Consider the following 20783-nt stretch of genomic DNA (forward strand, 5'->3'; position numbering starts at 1 on the left):
ACGCTGAGACGCCCCAGGTCAGTTAAATGAATCCTGGAAAGGAGAGAGAGGAGAAACCTCAGAACTTCTATTTTTTAATGGGAACGAAATGATTGTTTGAAGGAAACGTTTAGTATAAATAAAACCACAGAGGACTAGAAGCTTGCCAAAACTAATCTACTAGTGGGAGGATGTATACAATAAAAATCATACACGGCAGCAGGTGCTTCGTAACAGTACAGACAACATTTAATGAATTGTAACAATAAACTAAGATTTAATATCACTGCAGCTTCGGTAACTTCTTTTGACTAAACATTCCCAGAGATCCCTGCCACCGCCACAGAGGAGAGCACCGGCGCTTTGTTTGTGAACCCATGTTTGGCATAAACAGTCTAACGAGCGGCGGGTAGGAGCTGGGCAGCTGCGTACCGGGGAAGGATGATTCTTTCTTAAATTGTCAATGAAATCTTGCCTGGCACTTCTGAAGGACTGCCGAGAAGCGGTGCAGCCCGTCTCCTCAGTACAGGCAATGCTTTTAGCTGGCAACACCCGAGCTACGGAACAGCACTCGGGCACTGGGAGAAATTTCCGAACGCAGCAGGAGCCGTGGATGCTCTTCTGATTGCAATCGTAATTCAGCAGGAAGACAGAGAAAACTGGATTTAGAAAATTCTGCTTGCCCTCCGTTCTGCCCGCCGCTGTGATTACTGGGGATGCAGTACCAGAATCCCTTCTGTGTGTCTATCACAAGTCTCCCCCTCACTGAATGAACAGCTCCGTCAAGGATTTCAGTTGAACAGCAGCTGATTAACTGGCTGGTAATTGATGGGACACACGAGCAGCAGTCTAAGAGGGGGGTAACACGTAAAGCCAACGCAGCTGAGCTGAGGTTGTTGTAGCTACTCAGTTAGAGGGAGGTGAGGTGCCTGGAGATTTCCAATCCTTTGCCTGCTCTACGGAGAATTCCAAAATGTAACCAAACTAGGAATGTTTTACACATTTAAGGGCCAAAGAAAGTTGAACACATGGCAACATTTTTAACCAAGACACAGGAATACATAGAGAAAGGAAAATTGAAAACCTTTTAATGAACCTACAGGATGCAAATTCGCAGGCATACAAAACAGAAATATTTCTCTGAATCTGTTGTGATCTGCATATAAAAAGATAGGAGCTAGAGGAGTCCAGCAGGACTGAGTCCAGGAGGGGCTTCAGTTGGAGGGAGGTGGAGGGGGGATAGTGCCGGGCCCCTCCGTGGGGAGAGGAGGTCTCATCATGGGTGGCAGAGGAGCCGGGGGGGGTACACCGGGTGCTGGTGGCAACTGGGGTGGCACTGGAGGTGGTGGCACTGGTCCCGAGGGAGGCATCGGAGGCAGAGTCATGCCTCCGGGAGGAGGTGGCGGCATGGAGTCGGGCAGAGGTGGCCTTGGGGGCAAGCCGTTCATCAGCGGGGGTGGAGGAGGCCGCTTCACAGTTGGGGGCCCCGGAGGGAGGTTTGGGGGAGCTGGGGGCTTCTCCATCTTGAAGTGGAATTGCAGGAAGAACTGGGGAGGGGAGAAAAGCAAAGAGAAGGGAACAATCAATCCTCAGAGAACTTTGTGCATCCCACAACACAGCTGCTCCGTCCGTGCTCTCTGCCTCCAGGCACAGCTCGGCTCTCCTGACCCGTTCCCTCCACAGACCACGGCTGTCTCTCTCCCCTGGCAGCATTCACGACTCGCACCAGTCTTGGCCAGTACTTTAACTCCTCTGAAACCAGTTCTAAGCGCTAAGCTATCTGTGACGGGGCCACTATCCCCCACTATGCATCCGTCCCCTGCGCTCACGTGCGATACCCAGCGAGTAGCTCCACGTCACGGGCTCACCAGGCAGCTGCGTGCAGGAAACCCGCAGCGAGGAGCCACAGAGAGGGCAAGGCCACGCTGCCACACCTCTATGCACCGTTCCGCTGCTGCTGGCAGCCAAGGACTCTACCTCCCGGGTTAAATTCTCACAAAGATCACACACAGGGAGATCTTTCTGGCAGGAGGAGTCACTGGACAATAGCATTGAAGGAATAAAGATTTTAGCATCAAAGCCAGCACGGGTATCACTGGTGCACGCTCCACCTGCACTGCCTTTCCCCCCAAGCTGCTCTGCCCTCCCGCTCCCCCCTTTAACCCTCCGTAACGTCGCAGTGCTCCAGCTACCTGTTTGGTTTCCCTGTTCCAGTGGGTCCAAAACTTTCCTTCTGCTTTGTCGATTTCTCTGCTTGGCACCTGCAACAAAACGGAATAAGGAGCTATTATTAGCTCAAAGGCCCTTTTTAGCACCAGAGCATGCAAGATAAGAACAGTTATTCCAGACCTTCATGAGATGCACTAGTCTCGGATGTTATTAGACAGAGATGGGGGCAGGAAAGAATCAAGTTACTTCCCTATCAGTCAAGGACAAGTGCGCTGGCAAAAAACCCTCTTAACATCTGCACAAAGGCTGAGGAGCAAAGCCTAGGAGGCTCCTTTCTGTGCCAGACACCAAAAATTCAATGGCTCCCCAGGGCTCAGCACACAGCCTAGTTTTCATGCCAGAGTCCTCCACTAATTCTCAGTAGGGTTTAATGACTTCCAGCCACGTCTTCTTGAGCCCCCCTTTCCACTTCATTAACCCCCTGAGGGCTAGAACAGAAGTCTGTAATAATGTTCACTGGGAATTAACATCTTGGAAAATATGGGAAGGGAACTTTCCCAACCGTCAGTCCCAAGTCTTACCTTGAAAGCTATGGTTTCGTAGGGCTCTGCTGCCATCAGAAGGTATTGCCAGCGTCTATCAGGGGGCTCAATCCTTTGCTCATAGGCTGACATGAACCGATGACGAGGCATGATACTTTCTGCAATCTCCGGATAATCGATCTGTTGGGGAGTTATTGCAGCATTAAGGACAACATCCTTAATCCTTTTCACTCCCCCTTTGTACAAAACAAATCCCTCAACTACGAAGTGTATCGAGAGATCAGTTCCAAACAGAAAACTCAGTGCCACCAAAGGAAACGGCTCGACAACTACGATCATGATTTGCTCGATACAATCAGCAGCAGAGGGCTAGGAAGGTAAAGTCTTTTTTCTAATGATTATTTATTTCACAAATCCTGCAAAGAACTGCTCATTTAGCAGCACTTTTACTTGGATAACCCAGACACCAAGAATTTTAACAGTGCCCTTACTTGGAAGAGAAGGCTCTGCTGGCCTGTTTCTGGATCTCTCTGTTTGGTCACTGTAAAGAAAATAAGAAAGCTCAGTACATCACACAGCAGGGTTAAAGCAACATTATTTCTTCCCTAGGAAACACACAAAGCTTTCAACAACAAAATCTTACAAGATTTTTCTCCCATTTATCAAACAAAACGCCACATTGTCTTTAACCAAAGCTACTACTGTGTTCAGTTTCGGGCCCCTCACTACAAGAAGGACATTGAGGTGCTGGAGTGTGTCCAGAGAAGGGCAACGAAGTGGGGAAGGGTCTGGAGCACAAGTCTGATGAGGAGCGGCTGAGGGAACCGAGGTTGTTTAGCCTAGAGAAAAGGAGGCTGAGGGGAGGCCTGATGGCTCTCTACAACTACCTGAAAGGAGGCTGTAGCCAGGTGGGGTGGGTCTCTTCTCCCAAGTAACAAACGATAGGACAAAAGGAAACGGCCTCAAGTTGTGCCAGGGGAGGTTTAGATTGGAGATTAGGAAAAATTTCTTCACCCAAAGGGTTGTCAGTCCCTGGAACACGCTGCCCAGGGAAGCGGTGGAGTCACCATCCCTGGAGATATTTAAAAGACACGTAGATGTGCTGCACAGGGACATGGTTTAGTGGTGGGCTTGGTAGTGTTGGGTTAACGGTTGGACTCAATGATCTTAAAGGTCTTTTCCAACGTCAATGATTCTACTACGGGTCTCTACCAAAATTCAGTGGGGCAAAGACACTGTGCAGAACAAAGCTGGGAGATAAAGGAGCCAAGTTTTGGCCCGAAGGTCAAAACAATGAGGAGTTCACAGAAAAAAACATGAGCTATACATGCTATGAGAGATTTATGAGCATTAGTGAAAGATGGTGCAGCACAATAAAAATAAGAGAGACTAAAATGTCATCATCTCCTGCATGACTACTACTAAGAGCTGAAAGACTGAGACACAAAAATCTATTATTAAAACGGTTCTCACTCAACTGTCAGCAATAAAGAGATATTCCATGGGTAATTAAAACAATAAAGGACATCAGGAGATAAGCCCGTATCTTATTCATGGACAGATCTGCTAAAAAAGACTAATTAATAATTCACATCCACAGCACTGCACTTGAGGTAAGCTCCAGCAGGCAACAGGTATCTCCTACGACAGACACCCCTGACATACCTTTATAACCCGGTCGTCCAATTTTCACAAATTTCTTCACTTCCACTTTGACTTTTTCTGGTGCGGGCTGGGCAGGGGCTTCCTTTGCTTCCTTGGCAGCTCGACGGGCTCTGGATTAATTTGAAACGTGCCAAATTTAAAAGGTTAGCCACGCTTGTTTCTAAAGGATAAACTAGGAGCAGCGTGAATCCCTCACCATGGAATACTCAGTGCTTCACAGAAAGCACGGCAGGAAAACCTGCTATTTCTCTTCCACGTGCACCACTACAGGCCAGTGGTGTACATGCCTTCCCTTGACTAAAGATGTCATCTCAATTATCTCATCCACCTCCAAGATGATCCACAGATGGATTTGAGAGTTCTTGAAATAAAAAAGAAAAAACCCCACAAGCTCCTCATCTAAACCAAAGCAAACTGGATTTCCTAAAACAAAACTTACAAACATCTCCCAACCTGTATGCACAACGACGGATCCTTCTAACCAGACTTGACAGTTTGCCTTTTAAAACTCTTTCTCCCCCTTCCTTCAGAAATCCCACAAATGGCTTTGAACTTGAGCTTGAAATGGAGCTTATCAGCACCAATTTTTTGGAGCAGATCTAGTCCGTACATCCTGACTAGTGCCAGGCTGCTCACTAGGAAACAAAGACAATCAAAGAACATTCAAGCATGGTGTGCTACTATATAATGGAGGTCAAGATTTATAGATACACACAACCATCATTTTAAAGTGCTTAAGTAACAGAGACTAAAGTTACAATGGAGAATGACTTACAAATTGGTCTGATGCTTCTTCCCCTGGGTATGTGCTAAGTAACTTCCCTGAAATACAAAACAAGGCAGGAGAAAGTTAAATGAAGACAGGACTGTTCCTACAGTGCCTTGTCAGAGAGAGACTATATCACACGTTGACAAGGATATTTTAATCCTTAGCAAAGAGGAATCTTACTCAAAAATTGCAGATTGCTCTCAACTGCTGAACTGTCATAAACTGTCAGGCTTGACATGTACAAGCCGCTACCCACCCATCATCTCCTCAGCAGTCAGTCACCTGGTACGTCCCAGGTTCTTGCACTTGAAGCTACTATTATTCTAAAATACCTGCTGCCAAGATGGAGACAGACAGCTCTTCAACTCACCTCGTTGTTGTGCAGCGTTAGGCAAAGCTTGCATTCATAAGAGCCCAAGTGATTTTTCATAAAATATGGGTCCTAGGAAGAGAATTATTAAAAAGTTACAAGCAAAATACACAGCAAAACAGAATAATCAAAAGACTTAATAATGAACTTCTGCTGCACTGGAAGAACTGAGTTCGTAGATTTAAATTAATAGCACAGCACTGCTTTAGGACTGTAAAACCAGAGAGAAACAACAGCAGCTTTGTTAATTGGTGACAGCATACCCAACTGCAGGCAAGAAACACCAAAATATAAACCAGCCCCAAGAACATCAAAAATAATGCAGTAACAGCTACTTGAATATGCAAGTGCTGGCATCTCTCTGGTCAGCCCTGCCACAAATGTTTCTCGCTCAACGCCCACATTACCAGAAAAAGAAGTATTTAATTCAAATCCACATCTCTCCACTAAATCTCTCGCCCTCCGAGCTGTTTCACTCGGGCAAAGCTCTGTACTTATCCCCACAAAAGTCTGCAGGATGGGAGCTGTGAGTCTTTTCTTTCCTGCGCAGGCAGGGGCCAAGGCTCACCTTGTTGATGTCGATGGTTTCCAAAGCCAGCTGCCGGAGCCGCTCCCTGCGGTCTCGGTTACTTTCCGAGGCAGAGGCTACGCCTCCGCTCCCGGTTTTGCCTCCAGGACGATGCTGGAAATCCATGATAGGGATTTCTGTGCTTCAGCTACTTATGGAGAAAGATGGAGTCTGGAAAAGTGAGGAAAAGTAACGTGAGCGATAACAAAGGCTTTTCCTAACCCGGAGTTCACACCACTGTTTAGACCCATCAGTAAGGGCTCGAGACAAGCACAAGTCGTGCCCTGGGCACTCCCCACGTAACACAGTTTCACCGAGTCTTGTACCACTCGGTGAGTTGAGCAGAAGTGAAATGATCCAAAATAACGAGCCCCAGAGCCCTTCCCATCTCCTCAACCGCTGCTTCTACACAGAGATGTATTCCTCCCCCACAGGCTCAGCAGGGCCCAGCGAGGCGCAACAGCTACACCAGTGACACCCCCCCAAACAGGAGCCTCCCCAGGAGACCCCAACCCTCCACCTTGACAGCGAACAGCCCCAGAACCTGCCGCGAGCCGAAGCCCCTCTCCACCACCAAGGCTTGGTGCTGCCCCACCACACCAATGCCCCCCCAAGGCCCCAAACCACCCCCAGGCTGCCCCAAACCCTCTGCGAGGGACACAGTTCCCCCCGCAACCCCCCCAGCAAGGTCAGGGCTCTGCACACTGTCCCCAACCCCCCCCAGTGAGGTGCCAGAGCCCCCCCTTCCCCAGCAGGGGCCAGGGTCCCCCCCCACCTCCCCACACACATACATGAACCCCCCCCACTGCAGGAAGGCCACAGAAACCCCCAGCCCCTCAGCAATAGGAGAAGTCCCCCTCAAACGCCCCCCAGCAAGGATCAACCCCCCTCAAACAACCCCCAGCCCCTCAGCGAGGGCCAACCCCCCTCAAACGCCCCTCGGCGAGGGCCGAAGCCGCCTCCAAACACCCCCAGCCAGGGATCAGACCCCCCCCCCAGGCACCCCAAGCCCTCAGCGAGGGCCGAAGCCGCCTCCAAACATCCCCCAAACCCCCCTCAGCAAGGGTGACCCCCCCCCGAGCCCTCAGGGAGAGCCAAGGCCCCTCAGCCCCCCCCAGCCCCCCCCAGCCCGGATCGGGCCCCTCAGCCCCCCCCGGGCCCGTACCGGCACGCGCAGCCCCGCTCCTCACTCCCGCGCCGCGCATGCGCGCTGCCCCAACCAGTACGCGACTTCCTGCTTCCGGCTCGAGCGCTTCCGGGACGGGCGGGAGCGGTTCCGGGATGATGGAGCGGCCGTAGGTCGGCGGTGGGGGCTCGTCATGAGGTACAACGAGCGGGAGCTGCTGTCCCTGGCCCGGCAGCCCGCAGAGAAGGCGGCCGAGATCTTGATGCGTGTGCCCAAGAAAGGGAGCGGTGAGAGGGGACGGGGACGGGGACAAGCGGGGCGGGACTGGGAGGGGGTCGGGCTGGGGAGGCCTGAGGGGAAGGAGCGGGGTAAGTGGGGGACAGGGCTAGAGGGGGACTGGGAGAACTGGGCGCCCTGGGCGGGGGAAGGACTGGGAAACTGGGGGTAGGACCAGGGCAGGACCTGGGCGGGGTGAGGGGGAGGTTAGGACTGGGGGTACTGGGAGGCAGGACTGGGAGGACTGGTGTGTAGGACTGGGGAGCACGAGCGGCGGCATCTAAAGCCGGGGTACAGGATCAGGGGGGGCTGGAGCGGAGGGGTGGGGCACGGCTGGGGGCAGCGTGGCTGGGAGGGGCCAGGGGATCGGAGGAAGAGGCTCTTTCCTGAAATCTCCCAGCAAATTTCCTTGCAAACCAGCACTGGAATACGAGACTTAAACTCTCTCCCTTGTGCCGCACCTTTCCTCCGCCCTAGGACCTGCAGCGTTCTGGTGGACTTTGTCCCTTCGCGGTGACACCTGTGCCGACAGCCCCGGGCTGGGACCCCCGGGGTTTGGAGCACTCCGTGGCCGAGCTCTCATCAGCCGGGCGGCCGCCTTGTGTGCGCGTTGGTGACGCGGTGCCGTGGGCTCTGTCTGCCCAGAAGCCGCTCGAGAAGCTGCAAAGTGACTTTTGTCACCCCGTGGCTGCGGTTCAGCCAAGGGCAGCCTGGTGCGGTCGGTGCGGACGGTGGGCTGTCACAAGCTCCTCCAGGAGCAAAAGTCTAAACTGTACTGGTGCTTCCCCGTGGATTTGGTTGAGTCGACGCCGTGCTGGGCGCTGCGGGGTGGAAGGGGCTTCCCTCCGCCCGCTTCAACGCTCTTTTTCTTTGCAGTGTTAAAGAAACGCCTCGTGAAGCTTGTTGTCAACTTTCTCTTCTACTTCCGGACGGACGAAGCAGAGGTATGGAAATTGCTTGTTGTTGTTGTTTTCCTCCCTCTCTCTTCTTTTTCTGTGAATTGATTGTGTGGGCTTTGTAAAATGGTCAGTAGGAGGCTGCCAGAGCCAGGACAGAGCACCCGCGTTTCCTCTTCTAGCAGCTCAGCAAAAACTGGGGGGTGAGAAGCAGCGCTGCCATCTGCCCACACCCAGGTGCTTCTCCTGCGAGCTTGGAACGAATCATTTAAACGTTGCCCCAAAACTGCAAAAGGTCGAGTCCGTGCTCTTTGTTTGTAGGACTGCGCCTTGTCGTGCCAAACTGTGAGGGGAAGCTTAGATTTTGCTCTCCCAAGGAAATTTGTATTACATTTTGTTCTCCCTGCATTGTTTCTTCTTTTCAATGCCAGGAATTTTACTTGCGTACAATACCGGGAAACTTTCGTGGCCGTACCCTGTCAACATTGATATTTTGAGCATGCAGAAACTCTCCTTAGGTCTAGGGAAAAAGAAATGAGGGATGAGACCTTTGGGTTCTGTTTCTGGCTTTGCCACTGCTGAGATCTGGTGATTTTTAATGAATCCCTTGCTAACTGTTGCTGCAGATTCTCTTGTTGGAAAATGAATATAAAAGCAATCTTAATAACGCGTGTGAAGAAAGGTGCTGCGTGCATGCTGGTGCTACAAAGGAACTGCAAAGCTTTTAGTGGCATTTTTAGCCTCAGTCCATCATAAATATTTTACCCGGATCGTGGCTGAGCTCCTGCTTTCAGAACTGCTCTTTCCTGCTTTCTGCCGAAGCGCAGTTGCTGATCGCCGCTTCGCTAGAGCTGCAGTCGCAGTTCCCTGGGTAGGGCCGAGACGCCGAGCAGTCGCTCTGGCACGTCTCTGTGTGTAAAGACGCAGCTGTGGCTCCCGCGCTGGTGCGGGACAAGGCTCTGAGGACACGGCCCGTCTCCTTCGCAGTCTCCTTCCCTGCTGTCATCTTCTCTGGCGGTTATTTGTAAGCACCTGTGTGCGTTCTGATTCAGGGGAGAGAATGTTCTTGAATGGACCAAAAATAGTTCAGCAGGTGGGCGGAGGGTGCTAGCGTAGAACCGTTGTGCCAGAAATACAGAGTGAACCAGGTGTTTCAGTATCTTCCCTGTTGCCTTACTTGCCTCTCACTTTTTCTTTACTTGGACAAAAGAATTTGCCCGTGGGTTGTGTTTGTTTATGGCTGGTATCACCCTTTGGTTCCCGTGTCCTTGTTCAGCGTGCACTGGCTGGCAAATAGTACCTGCTGTTTATCTGTTTATCCCAAGCTGTTCTACTTCCTCAACACGCTGTTCTCAACCTCTTGCAATACTTCAGGGCTGCCCTTAGAAGTACAGCGCGAGTTGTTCTGTGTGTTGTGTTAAATATTTCATCTCTGAGTTACTGAGCGAGGAAGTGAACTTCTTCGCTGTCTTTGCACCGCCGAAACGAATGCTAAAGCCCCGGTGGAATCCGAGCGAGTAGAAATGTTTACACCTAATTAACGTATCAGAGTGTTACAGGGAAGACTAGCACAACGAAGCATGTCTGCGGACACAAAAAGATCAATTAAAAGAACGTGGAACTTTTATGCAATTAGACTGAATTACTTTAAAAGTAGCACCAGGTTATGAAATTGCTTAAAGGCACTGGGCAAACTGGGGGTTCAGGCCGCTTTGGCACTGGCGGACGATGCAGGTTAAACCCTTTCTCCGGGTCTTTTCCAGCCCATTGGAGCTCTGCTGCTGGAGCACTGCAGGATCACCAAAGAGGAGGAGAACGTCTTCTCCATCAGTGAGTTCCGCATACGCGTTCCCTTTGGGCAAATAGCACTATGTAAAAGGAAACGTTTTGCTGCTTAGTTCCTGCTTTTCCCTCTGTTTCTCTGGTAACAGTAGGGTTAGTGCTGCTCAGCCTTCCTCCTCCTCCTCAGCTGCGGGTTGTTACTCTGGCATTGCTGCGCCCGTCCCCAGGACAGCGGTGTTTCGTTGCTGGCTGAAATCTGTGCGATTTGCACAGCACATATGAGGAAAGAAGGAGGAAGAGGAGACAGACCATGGCTTAGTACTTGTGGAAATCCCTCTCTGGGAGGGGTTGATATTGACAGATTGCTGCTTCTGTGCTATTGCATTTTATCCAGAAAAAAAAAAAAAAAAGCAAGCCTCAGATAAACCATCTGTCGGGCTAATCTAGCACCAGTCCTCCCGCCACACTGTTTGTCCTTGTGTTGATAGCCACGGCTCCAGCTGGCTCGCACTGTGTCGTCCTTTGTAAGCAGCCTTTCATCCAACAACTAATCATTGTGTGAGAGGTATGTGGCAAAAATAACAGGATGTTTCTCCAAGGCCATCCCCGTATCTTTTGGCCTGGTTGTCGGGCGCAGCTGCTTCTCTGTGCAGAGCCTTGTCTCCTCCTTTCACTGGGAGAGGTGGTGATCTCGCCGTCTCCAAAGGACCCTCGAGCCTGAGCATTCTGATCTGTCTAAGCAAGCACCACATTCCGAATTTCTGGGGGTTTAGGACTGTTGGGAGCTCTGGTGGATTGAGGATTCCTGAGAAAAGCGTTAAAACTGATGGCAGTTGGTGTCAGGTTGTGTTTGATGTGGTCTGACCCAGTTATTTCCCAGCAGCAGCCTAGATCTCTATGGACTGTGTACTGAAGAGCAGAGCTCTGGGGACAGTGTAATTAATTAGATGTCCTGATTCTGTCTTGGTAAAGAACTGGAGTTGCATGGGGACTTGGTTTCTACTGTGCACCGTACCAAATTCCCAAAAGCCTCGAGCAAAGACAGGTCAGTGCCTTCTCTGAGTGCAATTTAACACCTGCATGTATCACCATCACTTCCTCAGGGCCATTTTCCACTTTGATTACTAAATCTCTGGTGACCGCTTGCAAGGAGGCTCAGGGAGTTTCAGTCCTGAATCTGGCCACAGTGGTCTGGTGGTTCTGAGCTGTTGCTCTCGGTTTGAGAAGTTGCTCTTTCATCTCCGAAGTCTTTGGCTGCTGTAAGCTGACAAACACTGCAGGCAGCCAGGAGCCATCCAGGCTGAGGGAGAGGGGCCACAGACCTGCATTACTAGCTGGTTCTAGATCTTAGCTGAACAGAGGCGCTGACTGTGGCCTGGCAAAGTCTGGCTCTTGCTGGGGAGGGAAACAGTGGTGCCAGGACCTGCCTTAAGCCCTTTCCTTATCCCTGGCAGGTTTCGTTGAGGAGCCGGAGAGGAAATACTGCTTCGAATGTGACAGCAAAGAGCAGTGTCAGGAGTGGATTGAGGCACTCAAGCGAGCCAGGTAGGCTGAGCCGCTAGTGCGAGGTCTGCGTCGTGTGCTCTGTGCTGTTTGTGTTCTGGGATCAGGTTGTGGTGAACCCCGGGAGGAAAGTGGTTGTCTCCTCCCGAGCGAGCTTCCCTTCAGCTCTAAATAGCATCGGAAACTTCTCCACATCCTTTTCTGCTCAGCCTGCTGCATGGTCTGTTCCTGTCTTACAGCTACGAGTTCATGAGGAGGAGCTTGATTTTCTACCGGAATGAGATCCAGAAAATGACAGGGAAGGTGAGTCCCTTGAAGGCAGCTTGTTGGGCGGCGACCCAAGGGTTTGGACTGGAGCTGGGGCCAGCGATCCAGGTGTTGCTGCCAACTGTCCTGCACGCAGCTATTTGCTGCCGTGTCTACGGAAGAGCTCCCGCGGTATGCCAGTTCCTCAAGCCGTGGTCTCAACAGCTAGACCTGAGTCTTTGTCTGCCGTGCTCAGCTTTGACACACATGCTCTTCCAGCAGCAGAGCGGCCCCACGTTTGTAGCCAGACAGGTCTGGCCTGGGCCAGCCTGAACTCCTCCTCTGGCAGAGTTTGCAGCAGCGCTGGCGAGATCAGGGTGTATGCGGGTCAAGACGCTGCTCATAGCTCTGCCGGGTGCCTCAGAGCATCCGTGCTCGAGGTGATGGAGGTGCCTGCAGCTCCTCACACACTCCTGCGCTGGAGGGGACCGAGTACAGCCCATGAACCTTGGCTGCCCTCTGTGCCCTCCCTGAGGGCTCCTTGACTTTCTGCACCAGAAACAGCAGCCAGGGGCTGGACAGGGGTAAATCCAGCACACGACTGGACTGGGTGCCCAGCCCCAGACCGCAGACTGGTTGAGGGACAGTCCTGCTGGCCCCGTCCTTGTCAGCGTCTCACTGGTGCCTTCTGTGTGCTGTTCTGCAGGACCCCCTGGAGCAGTACGGGATCTCCGAGGAAGCCCGCTTCCAGCTGGGAACACACAAGCAATGATCCCCTCACCTGGCTGAACTGGCTTCTGGCCCCAGGTCACCCCCAAGCACCCCCCAGGAAGAACAGCAGCAGTTCCCCACAGCGGTGACCAAGTGACTTTTTAATTTATTAGCCAAATTATTTTGTAGGATTTTTTTTAAAGGGAATTCATTGCACATTCCCACTTGCCCCAGCTGTGGGGGCAGCCAGTCTTAACTGCTCCCTGCAGACCATGCCCTTGACCTGACACCGCGCTGGTGCGGCACCGGGAGTGAAACCCTGCTGGCTCCTAGCAAGAGTGGAGGAGGCAGGGACTGAACAGAGCTCCCAGCACCTGCGCCCCTCCAGCACAGGCTGCAGCCCTCTGGCCTGGAGCTTTTGGGACAGGCCCTGAGCCAGCTCTAGCCCTCCTCTTCCTCCCCCTCCTGCAGGGAGCTAATCAGCTTATCTGGCTCAGGATGTTCCTGCGGTCTCCAAGGGAGCCATGAAGTGCTGTAAGAGGATGCGCCAACGGATTTCATTTCTGTGCTCGCAGGGTTAACCCCGTCGTGCCCTCTCTTCATTGCAAAGCCAGTTCTGTGTCCGAGACCTGCTAGCAGAGGCTGATGGCTGGGCAGTTGAGTGAGGAGGAGGGGGAAAGAGAGCTCAGCTCCAGCTGACGGGGAGGGGGTGTCCCCTCCCCTGGGTGAAGGCAGCAGCGGCTGTGCTGCCTTTTCCTTTCTGCAGGCAGGTGGTGCTGATCTCTCGAGGCTCGATGCAGCCCACACCACAGCCATCCGAGCACTCTCACTAACGTGTTAGAGAACAGGGGAGCGCAGACAGGGCTGGGTCCTGATCCTGCCTCCCTCTGCAGTGCTGTGAGCCAGGCTAAGCGGTACAGAGGGGGAAGCCACATGGGGAGGTTGGTAAAGACCGGAACTGCTCCACTTTGGCTGAATGTTGGAGCTTTGGGGCATGCAGAAGTTAAGCCTGGGGAGCATGTGAGAGCTGGGCATTAACCTTCCTTCCCTGAGCCTTTGCTGCAGCTTTTCTCCCCTTTGTGAGCACCCAAAGGGCAAGACCAGAACACTGTGCCAAGGTCACAGCAAGCTGCCAGGGAACAAGGGCTGCCTTCCTGGGGCACCTGTAGCAGAGAGATAAGATAAGCATTAAGGAACATCGTCTCTCCTTGTTCTGCACCTCCTGCTCTGGCTGAAGGAAGGAAAACTGTGCAGGGATGAGGGATGAAAGCCACTCCCCCTACCTGCACCCAGGGCTCGGGGTGACCCAGTTTCCCAGCGCTCGCAGGGCCACAGCTGGCTGGAGCAGCTCCCCTGGAACTAGCCCAGGAGAAGCTCCAGGAAAAGCTCCTAGGAAGATCCCAGGTAACGCTGTCAGGCTGTTGATGACAGGAGGGGCTGGGACAGGTAAATGCAGCACAAGGGCTTGGCCTGAGCTTTAGGTGGCCGCAGCTCTGGGCTTTGTTCCACCCGGTTGGCAGGAAGGCTGCGCCGCAGCTACCCCGCACAGGGCGAGCGAGAGGGGTTAGAGCAGCGTGTGCTCTGGGCCTGAAGGGAAGTTTTGGGTCTCTTCCTCTTTGGCTGGGAGCACATTCCGAAACAAGAGCCCATATCACAAGCTTTAGTGGCGTGGCCTTCCCTCTTTACCTCATGTTGCTGGGTACCAATAGTGGCAGATGTCACTGATACTTTATTTTTAACCTCAAAGCCAAGATTTTTCCTTTCCCTCCCCAGATACTCCGTTTCCCTTCAACAGTTCAGGTGCTTGCTCCAGAAATTACCAAAATAAGCAGCAGGGCAGCTGTCCTGCATAATAAGCTGAGGGCATGGCAGGGTGGGAGCAGAAAATAGGGCAGTTCTGAAGACAGATGGCAACTCTAGTGGAAGCAGCAGCGAGGGATTAAAAGCAGGAACACACGAGAGCTTGCGCTTTAGGAACTTAGTGTCCTCAGATGACTTTAAAGTGCATTTTAATCCTCACAAGCCTACTCTGCTTTACATCAGTGCAGGGACACGTTCCTGACATGCAGCAGCTTTACTTAGTGTGAAAAAGACTCGTCTGTCAGGTCACTCAATAGAGGACGGATGCGCTCCAGGCGCAGCAGCAGGATAACCCAAGCTGCGCTGCCGCTACTGCTTCTGCTGCAGCACGGGCTGAGCTGAGCGGTTGTGGGTTCCCCCGCTGCAGGTCACGCAGCGCTCTGGCTCTAGCATCAGCTTACCAGCTCCCGCCGGCTGGTTTCAGAGGCAGAACGGCCGCATCCAAACTCAGTTCCCCAAGGTTCAGCATCCGTGAATTCTTCAATATGCAAAGTCAGCCCATATATACGCAAGCCCCTGGGAATTCCGCCAACATTCAGTCATTTCTAGCAAACAAAATTCTAATGCTACAGCGAGGCTCCCGGTTTCTGCCAGCCACCTTCAGCAGCCAACGGTTCTCAACCCTCTGCCTTCCAGGACCATCGCTAGCGTCCTCCTTACGCGCCTTTCAGAAGGTAGAGCCAGCACCCACCACCCCACTGTACATAAAACGGGCATTTTGTTCTGATGTTATGGGGAACGGTTGGGTGAGCGGGAGATAATCCCAACACTTATTTAAGAGGTAACAAGGACATTTCGTAACTGAATGTAAAAGACAAATGCTGTGAAGGGTTACATGGGCGCAGGCCCAGTAACTTAGATCAACTCATAGACTAGTGCTAGGACACTGGGTTAGGTTTCAGAAGTAAGGGCAGATGGTACTTCTACACACTGAGATCTGCATCAACCGCTGGTGATTTACAGACAATTGTTCATTTTTCGTACTCTGGTCACTCTGCTTTTTTGTGTTTCAGTGGCCTGTTCCAGTGAGCGCTGTGTACAGGCTCCCTGAAGGCATAACTGAAGCCATTTATCTGTTGTACAGGGAACATTTCTAATAAAAGCTTGTTTTTATCTTTGTGGCAGTCAGAGCTGTCTAAGAACCACAAACGGTGGCTGGGGAGGGGTGGCCGTAGCGAGCTCAGGGCCCAGCCCAGGAGGGAGCAGGTGGCTGTAGGCCACCAGCAGCACCGCACGAGAGGAGGTGACACAGCAGGGCTCACCGATGGAGGAGCGGTGGCAGACGCACCGAAGAGAGGGTGCCTTCAGTCCCCCGAGACGGAGCAGCGGGGCGCTGGGGGAAGGCACCTCTCTGCCATGTGCTTTTTAGAGGCCTTCTGCTAACAGAGTGCTTGGCCGTAGCTCGAGTGACAAACGTCTTGAGGAAGATGAGCTGGGTCAGGCTGCTGCTGCAGCCCAACACCCACAAACCTACCTAGGTGCAAGCATCGGGTGAAGCCGGGCTTTCATCGCAGTTTAGGAATCCTACAGCGAATTAGCTTAGAAAGCGTTACGGCCGTCACTTCTGAAATTCAAATACGTTGCCTGGCTGACTTGAGTTTCATTCCAGTGGTGAAATAACTGGCCAAAAGGGTAAATAGGAAACATCACTAGGGTGGGGTCGTCGAGTCACTCCCCTGCTAAACCCCGAGAGCTTAGGCTCAGCTTTGCCAGAGCTAAGCACGCCGCCTAATTCAGGACGTGGTCCAGAACATCTCGTGTCCTCGGGGGACGCCTGTCCTGCTGAAGCAGTGAAACTCCACAACAGTACGGTGTATTAAAATACATACACTTTAATATAAAGACAAAACTTCAAAGCATTGTTTCAATTACAAATCAAGGTAAAGACACAAGAAATTAAGTGGAGGGAGGGGAGAAAAAACTAACTCTTACATTGTGGAGAATTAGAAAGGCAGGGTGGAAATATATATATTATACATACATATATACACACCAGAAGAATTCACGCTACTTCTATGGAAGAATGAAAGGAATGACAGGACAACTTACCAGTATAAAAAAAAAAATCCAACAAAAAAAGATAAATTAGGGGAAGTTTGAATTTTAAATAATTCAGTTTAATAGGCTAAATTATATAAACTAATTCCTATTCACTAGGAAACATCCCATATCACTGTTCTAAGAAAATGGGTTTTTCAAAAAATCCATTGAAAAATGGATTTTTATTAGTAGTTAAAAGTTTACTAATCAATTCCTGAGCAACAGCAACCTCATAATCTACTGCTTTCCCCATCAAAGTCGCACTCAGCGAGGGCAGGCTCTCACTCCTAAAAAGTTTAAGTAGAACAGAGACCTAAAAAGTTGGTTTTTAATTTGAAATCGATCGCTTAAAAGATTAATAGGTTAAAAAAGCCAAGCAGGATGGATCAACCCATTCCACCTTTTCCTCAGTAACTCCAGAAACTCGACCTCTCTAAAGAATGATGTGACTGCACCAGAAAAGCAACCTCAAAATAAAACCCAAAGGATCACAAACTTGAGAACTTCAGGGTTAGCATCGCACAACTGTGAATTTTAAGATGGGATTTTGTTTTTAACCTATAAAACCTTAAATAACCTCTTCAGAAAGAGGGTCGCAAACAGCAGATGCACTGGAGCAGTATTTCCCATTTTTTTGTCTCAAGTTTAAACCCTGAAGTTCACAATAATAGCATCTTTTATTGCAATATTCAGTCTAAATAGATATTTATTTATTTCTAATGCATAAGGATAAATAAAATATGGCACAACAACATTTTTAAAACTGGTAATCCATCTTTTAGTGAAAACCTGATATGCAAGCTATGGAAATGTTGGAGGGGGAAAAAAAAAAATCTTTAACAGCCATAAAACTTCAAATACTTGTACACTGACTACACAGCTGTGCTTCCAAACAAAATCCAATTCTTGTGATTTTTCCTCAGTGCTGCAAAGATAGTTCACAAAAACACTGTCTAGTTTCTTCTCCCCAAACTGATTTTTTTAAAACACATTATTGTTGGTTTGCAGTCCACTGTACAACATCCATTCCTTAACTGAAGAAATCATCGTTTGGAGCTCCCAATGCTTAAACCTCTTTATGCTTTTGGCTCAGGCAAAACAACAAAAGCAGAATTTTTCAAGCCAGCCACCTGCATGAGTTGGGATAACTCCCTCCAAGAAAAAAAAAAAAAAAATATCCATCACCTTCAGGTTTCCATACCCTGTATTAAAATGACCAATTTCAAGAGGGAAAGCAAAGGGGTCGTACACAGGGCTCGATCAGCCACGGCTGCCTTACGTCAGCACTAGGACAAAATCACCGAGTCCTAACGAACAGCTCTTCAGCACCAGCCGGCTCCAGCGAGGGACCGGCTCTGGCAAGTGTTTGTTACTCATGCTCGGAGGTGATTAGCACCAACTCCACAGCCGGCCGGGGAAGGAGGGGTCACGGGGAAGTCCGAGCCGGGAGGGGAGTCTCCGATCAGCAACTTGAAAAGATGCTCCCAGGGCTGGAAGTCTCCTCTTCCAGCAATGCGGCAAAACCTCGAGCGGGGCTGATGCGGCAGCTTTTTGCGATGGAAAGGCTCCATCCTGCAACCCTCTCCCATCTGCAGGGCTGGGCCTGGACACGTGCTTTGTTCCGCAGAGCCATCCCGCTGCCTCCAGCGACACCGCTGTCGGGGATCACCTTGTGCCAGTGAGTCCCCGCTGCAGGAGCATCACGAGGGCACGGGTCCCACGGGTCCTCGTGCGAGGGCCGCTGCCGTGGCCACGGAAGTCACAAAGAGGTGGGCTCTCTGAATAAACTCGGAGGGGATGAAAGCGCATGCTGGCCCTCCAACTGCTGACAGTGCCTCTGTGTCCCACCAAAAACAATCACCTGAACAAGAGGCGAGTCTACCCCGCTGCAGAGATCAGCTCTGCATCCGCTGATGCTCTCCCCTGCCGTGCAATCGCTCAGCCTCTCCTCTGCTTGGACTCTCTTTCAAGTGGAAAAATAATGGGTGGGGGGAGCAGATGCTGCTTTCTAAATACACAATCCTAGCAAGAATCACACCACACGGGTCCCTGGAGACAACCCCAAGCTGCCAGTCTGTGGCCTCGTTTCTCCAGAATGAAAGACCTTCTCCTGGAAGGGGAAGCCCAGCAGTACAGGACGGGAAGATGCAGCCTCCTCTGCAGGGCAGGCTGCGATGAGACAGAACCCGAGCACCACGGGGAGTAAATCCAGCGTGGCGCGGAGCACCCGACCCAGACATGCTATTGTAGCCCCTCTGCATTCGGTCTGAATCTGCGCTGCAGTAACAGTGGGCGAGGCAGATCCGCCCTACACCCATCTCCTTCCCACTCACACCCCTCCCATCTATTTTCTGAGGCAAAACGACTCTCCCGGACACGTCTGTAGAGAGAAGAGCCACCGCAGCCTCTCAGACAGGAACTCCTGTCCCCAGCAGGGTGACAGCAAGCACCTACACGCAGCCACGCGGTCAGCCCCGGCCAGCAACGATGGCCAAGCAGTACTGAAGCAGTGCTCCGTTTTGAAACGTTGTTCAGATGCAACGGAAGAGCTTACCGAGCCTGAAACCCATCTGCTCAGCAGATTCCAAAGGAAGAAGTTACTTGCGTATTAAGAAGTTTGACTCAAGAAAGAAAAAAGCTACTCAACGCTCCGACTTGAGATTAAGTAACTAAGCGTGGCCAGCAGCCGGGTGTGTTTCAGGCTGAGGAGCGTCAAGTCTTGGGGATTTGAAAGCTCTTGAGTCCCAAAACCAGTGAGTAGCAGATCCCTTCCTGCCTTCAGCGACAGATTCAGACCCTTCACTCCCACGTGCCCATCCCACCAGCGAGCCCCGCCACTGGGGAATTCAGGCTTCATAACCTGGGCTGAGCCAAACCCCGGCCAACAGCGCAGCGAGCACAAATCATGTGCTAAAATATAACACAGCTATCGCCACGAGGAAGGAAGGAAATGAGATGGGAGAACAAGAAAATATTTCTGTGTTTGCCTAACCAAGGAGACACAAGTTCCTATTAGGAGAAACTAGTTGGAGACGGTGCTGCGTCTCAATGTCACATACATCGAGGATGCGCTGCGCTCCCTGTTGTCGGCAGCTTCCCCAAAAAGCAGCTTCCCCTTCGCCTCTCCCACTGCATCCGCACCCTGAACTGAGAGAACGAAGATGCTGCCCCGTGACGATGGCTGTCCAGACCGATCCGCACCTTCCCGAAGGAAACGGCCTCATTTGCACCGAACCAAGAGGCGACGCAGGCACAGCCCGACTTCCCCGCCATCCTGCACACCAGCCTCTGTGTCCTCCAGCGATGTTTTCCCACTTTCTCCTTCAGCTTCATGAAAAGCAGAGAAAAATCTGACCGCTGGGTGCCCCGCACACCCCTGGCTAATAGAAAAATTGTTGCTGAATGACTAATCTGCAGCAAATTGCGAGTTTAGGTTTAGCGCTTTTGGAGCGCTCCCAGCTTCCCAGCACGGTGGGTCTCAGCGGACTGAACCCGGCAAGCACGAGCCAGAGGTAGAAAATGGCCAAAAAAGGAAAAGCGTGCAAGGCTTCTTCCCCAAGGCTGACATTTAGCAGTGGGGCACAGGTTTTGCTCAGCACAATGCTCCGGAAGTTTAATTTTTTTTGGCAACGTATGTGCTACGAGATGGATTTTAGCTTCCTGACGAGTCCCTCGCTGGCAGCAGCGGCGTGGAGGAGAAGGAACATGTGTGACAGCCACGAAACGATGGGACCCGGCAGGATGTGGTAACACAGAAGGAATTCCTTTCTGGAACTGGCTGTTTGGCTTCGATTACTCAAAAGTATCTGCAATTATTGAAAACAGGTTTCAGACCTCTGGCACAGCACTCCTACGGTAGGGTCACGAGGGTCTTGTTCTTGTGGCCATACGGATTCAGATCTTAACGTCCCAAAGCTATTCCTTCAGCAACCCTACAGCAAGGTAAAACGCTCTCCCCATTTTGCAGTCACAGAAGAAACAAGTTGAATTTGCCCAAGATTATCAGGGAGTGGGGAAGAGAACAAAACAAATCTCTAGGCATCATCATCATCTCCCAGCTAACACGATATTAAAACATCAGTCCAAAACCCGCACTCGCCCGGCTTCGCACCTCACACTGCTCCCTACGAGCGTCACCTTACCAGGCACCTTCCTGGAAGGGCATCTCAGGATTACTACGAAGATTTAGATTAAAGCTGCTGCACAAGTGAAACACATCGCAATTACGCCATGCATCGCAAGGTGAAGGTGCCAACGGTACCCGGCGTGGGTGGACGACTC

The 20783-nt window shown here is 51.4% G+C and overlaps 2 protein-coding genes across 2 annotated transcripts; one reads left to right on the forward strand and one right to left on the reverse strand.

The window, feature by feature from the left end:
• Positions 1-1045: 1045 nt before the first annotated feature.
• On the reverse strand, positions 1046-7359 carry SF3A2 (splicing factor 3a subunit 2). Its single transcript, XM_075776549.1, has 9 exons — positions 7228-7359; positions 6063-6233; positions 5495-5566; positions 5131-5177; positions 4356-4465; positions 3182-3231; positions 2730-2870; positions 2172-2240; positions 1046-1526 (listed from the first exon to the last, which is right to left on the reverse strand). Exons 2-9 carry the CDS (start codon positions 6186-6188, stop codon positions 1194-1196), a joined length of 948 nt encoding a protein of 315 aa, XP_075632664.1. The 5' UTR covers positions 6189-6233; positions 7228-7359; the 3' UTR covers positions 1046-1193.
• On the forward strand, positions 7344-15579 carry PLEKHJ1 (pleckstrin homology domain containing J1). Its single transcript, XM_075776550.1, has 6 exons — positions 7344-7475; positions 8341-8408; positions 10124-10190; positions 11597-11687; positions 11885-11948; positions 12598-15579. Exons 1-6 carry the CDS (start codon positions 7382-7384, stop codon positions 12661-12663), a joined length of 450 nt encoding a protein of 149 aa, XP_075632665.1. The 5' UTR covers positions 7344-7381; the 3' UTR covers positions 12664-15579.
• Positions 15580-20783: the final 5204 nt, after the last annotated feature.

The sequence above is a fragment of the Balearica regulorum genome, chromosome 26 (genome assembly GCF_011004875.1).
Source record: "Balearica regulorum gibbericeps isolate bBalReg1 chromosome 26, bBalReg1.pri, whole genome shotgun sequence".
NCBI classification, from domain to species: domain Eukaryota; kingdom Metazoa; phylum Chordata; class Aves; order Gruiformes; family Gruidae; genus Balearica; species Balearica regulorum.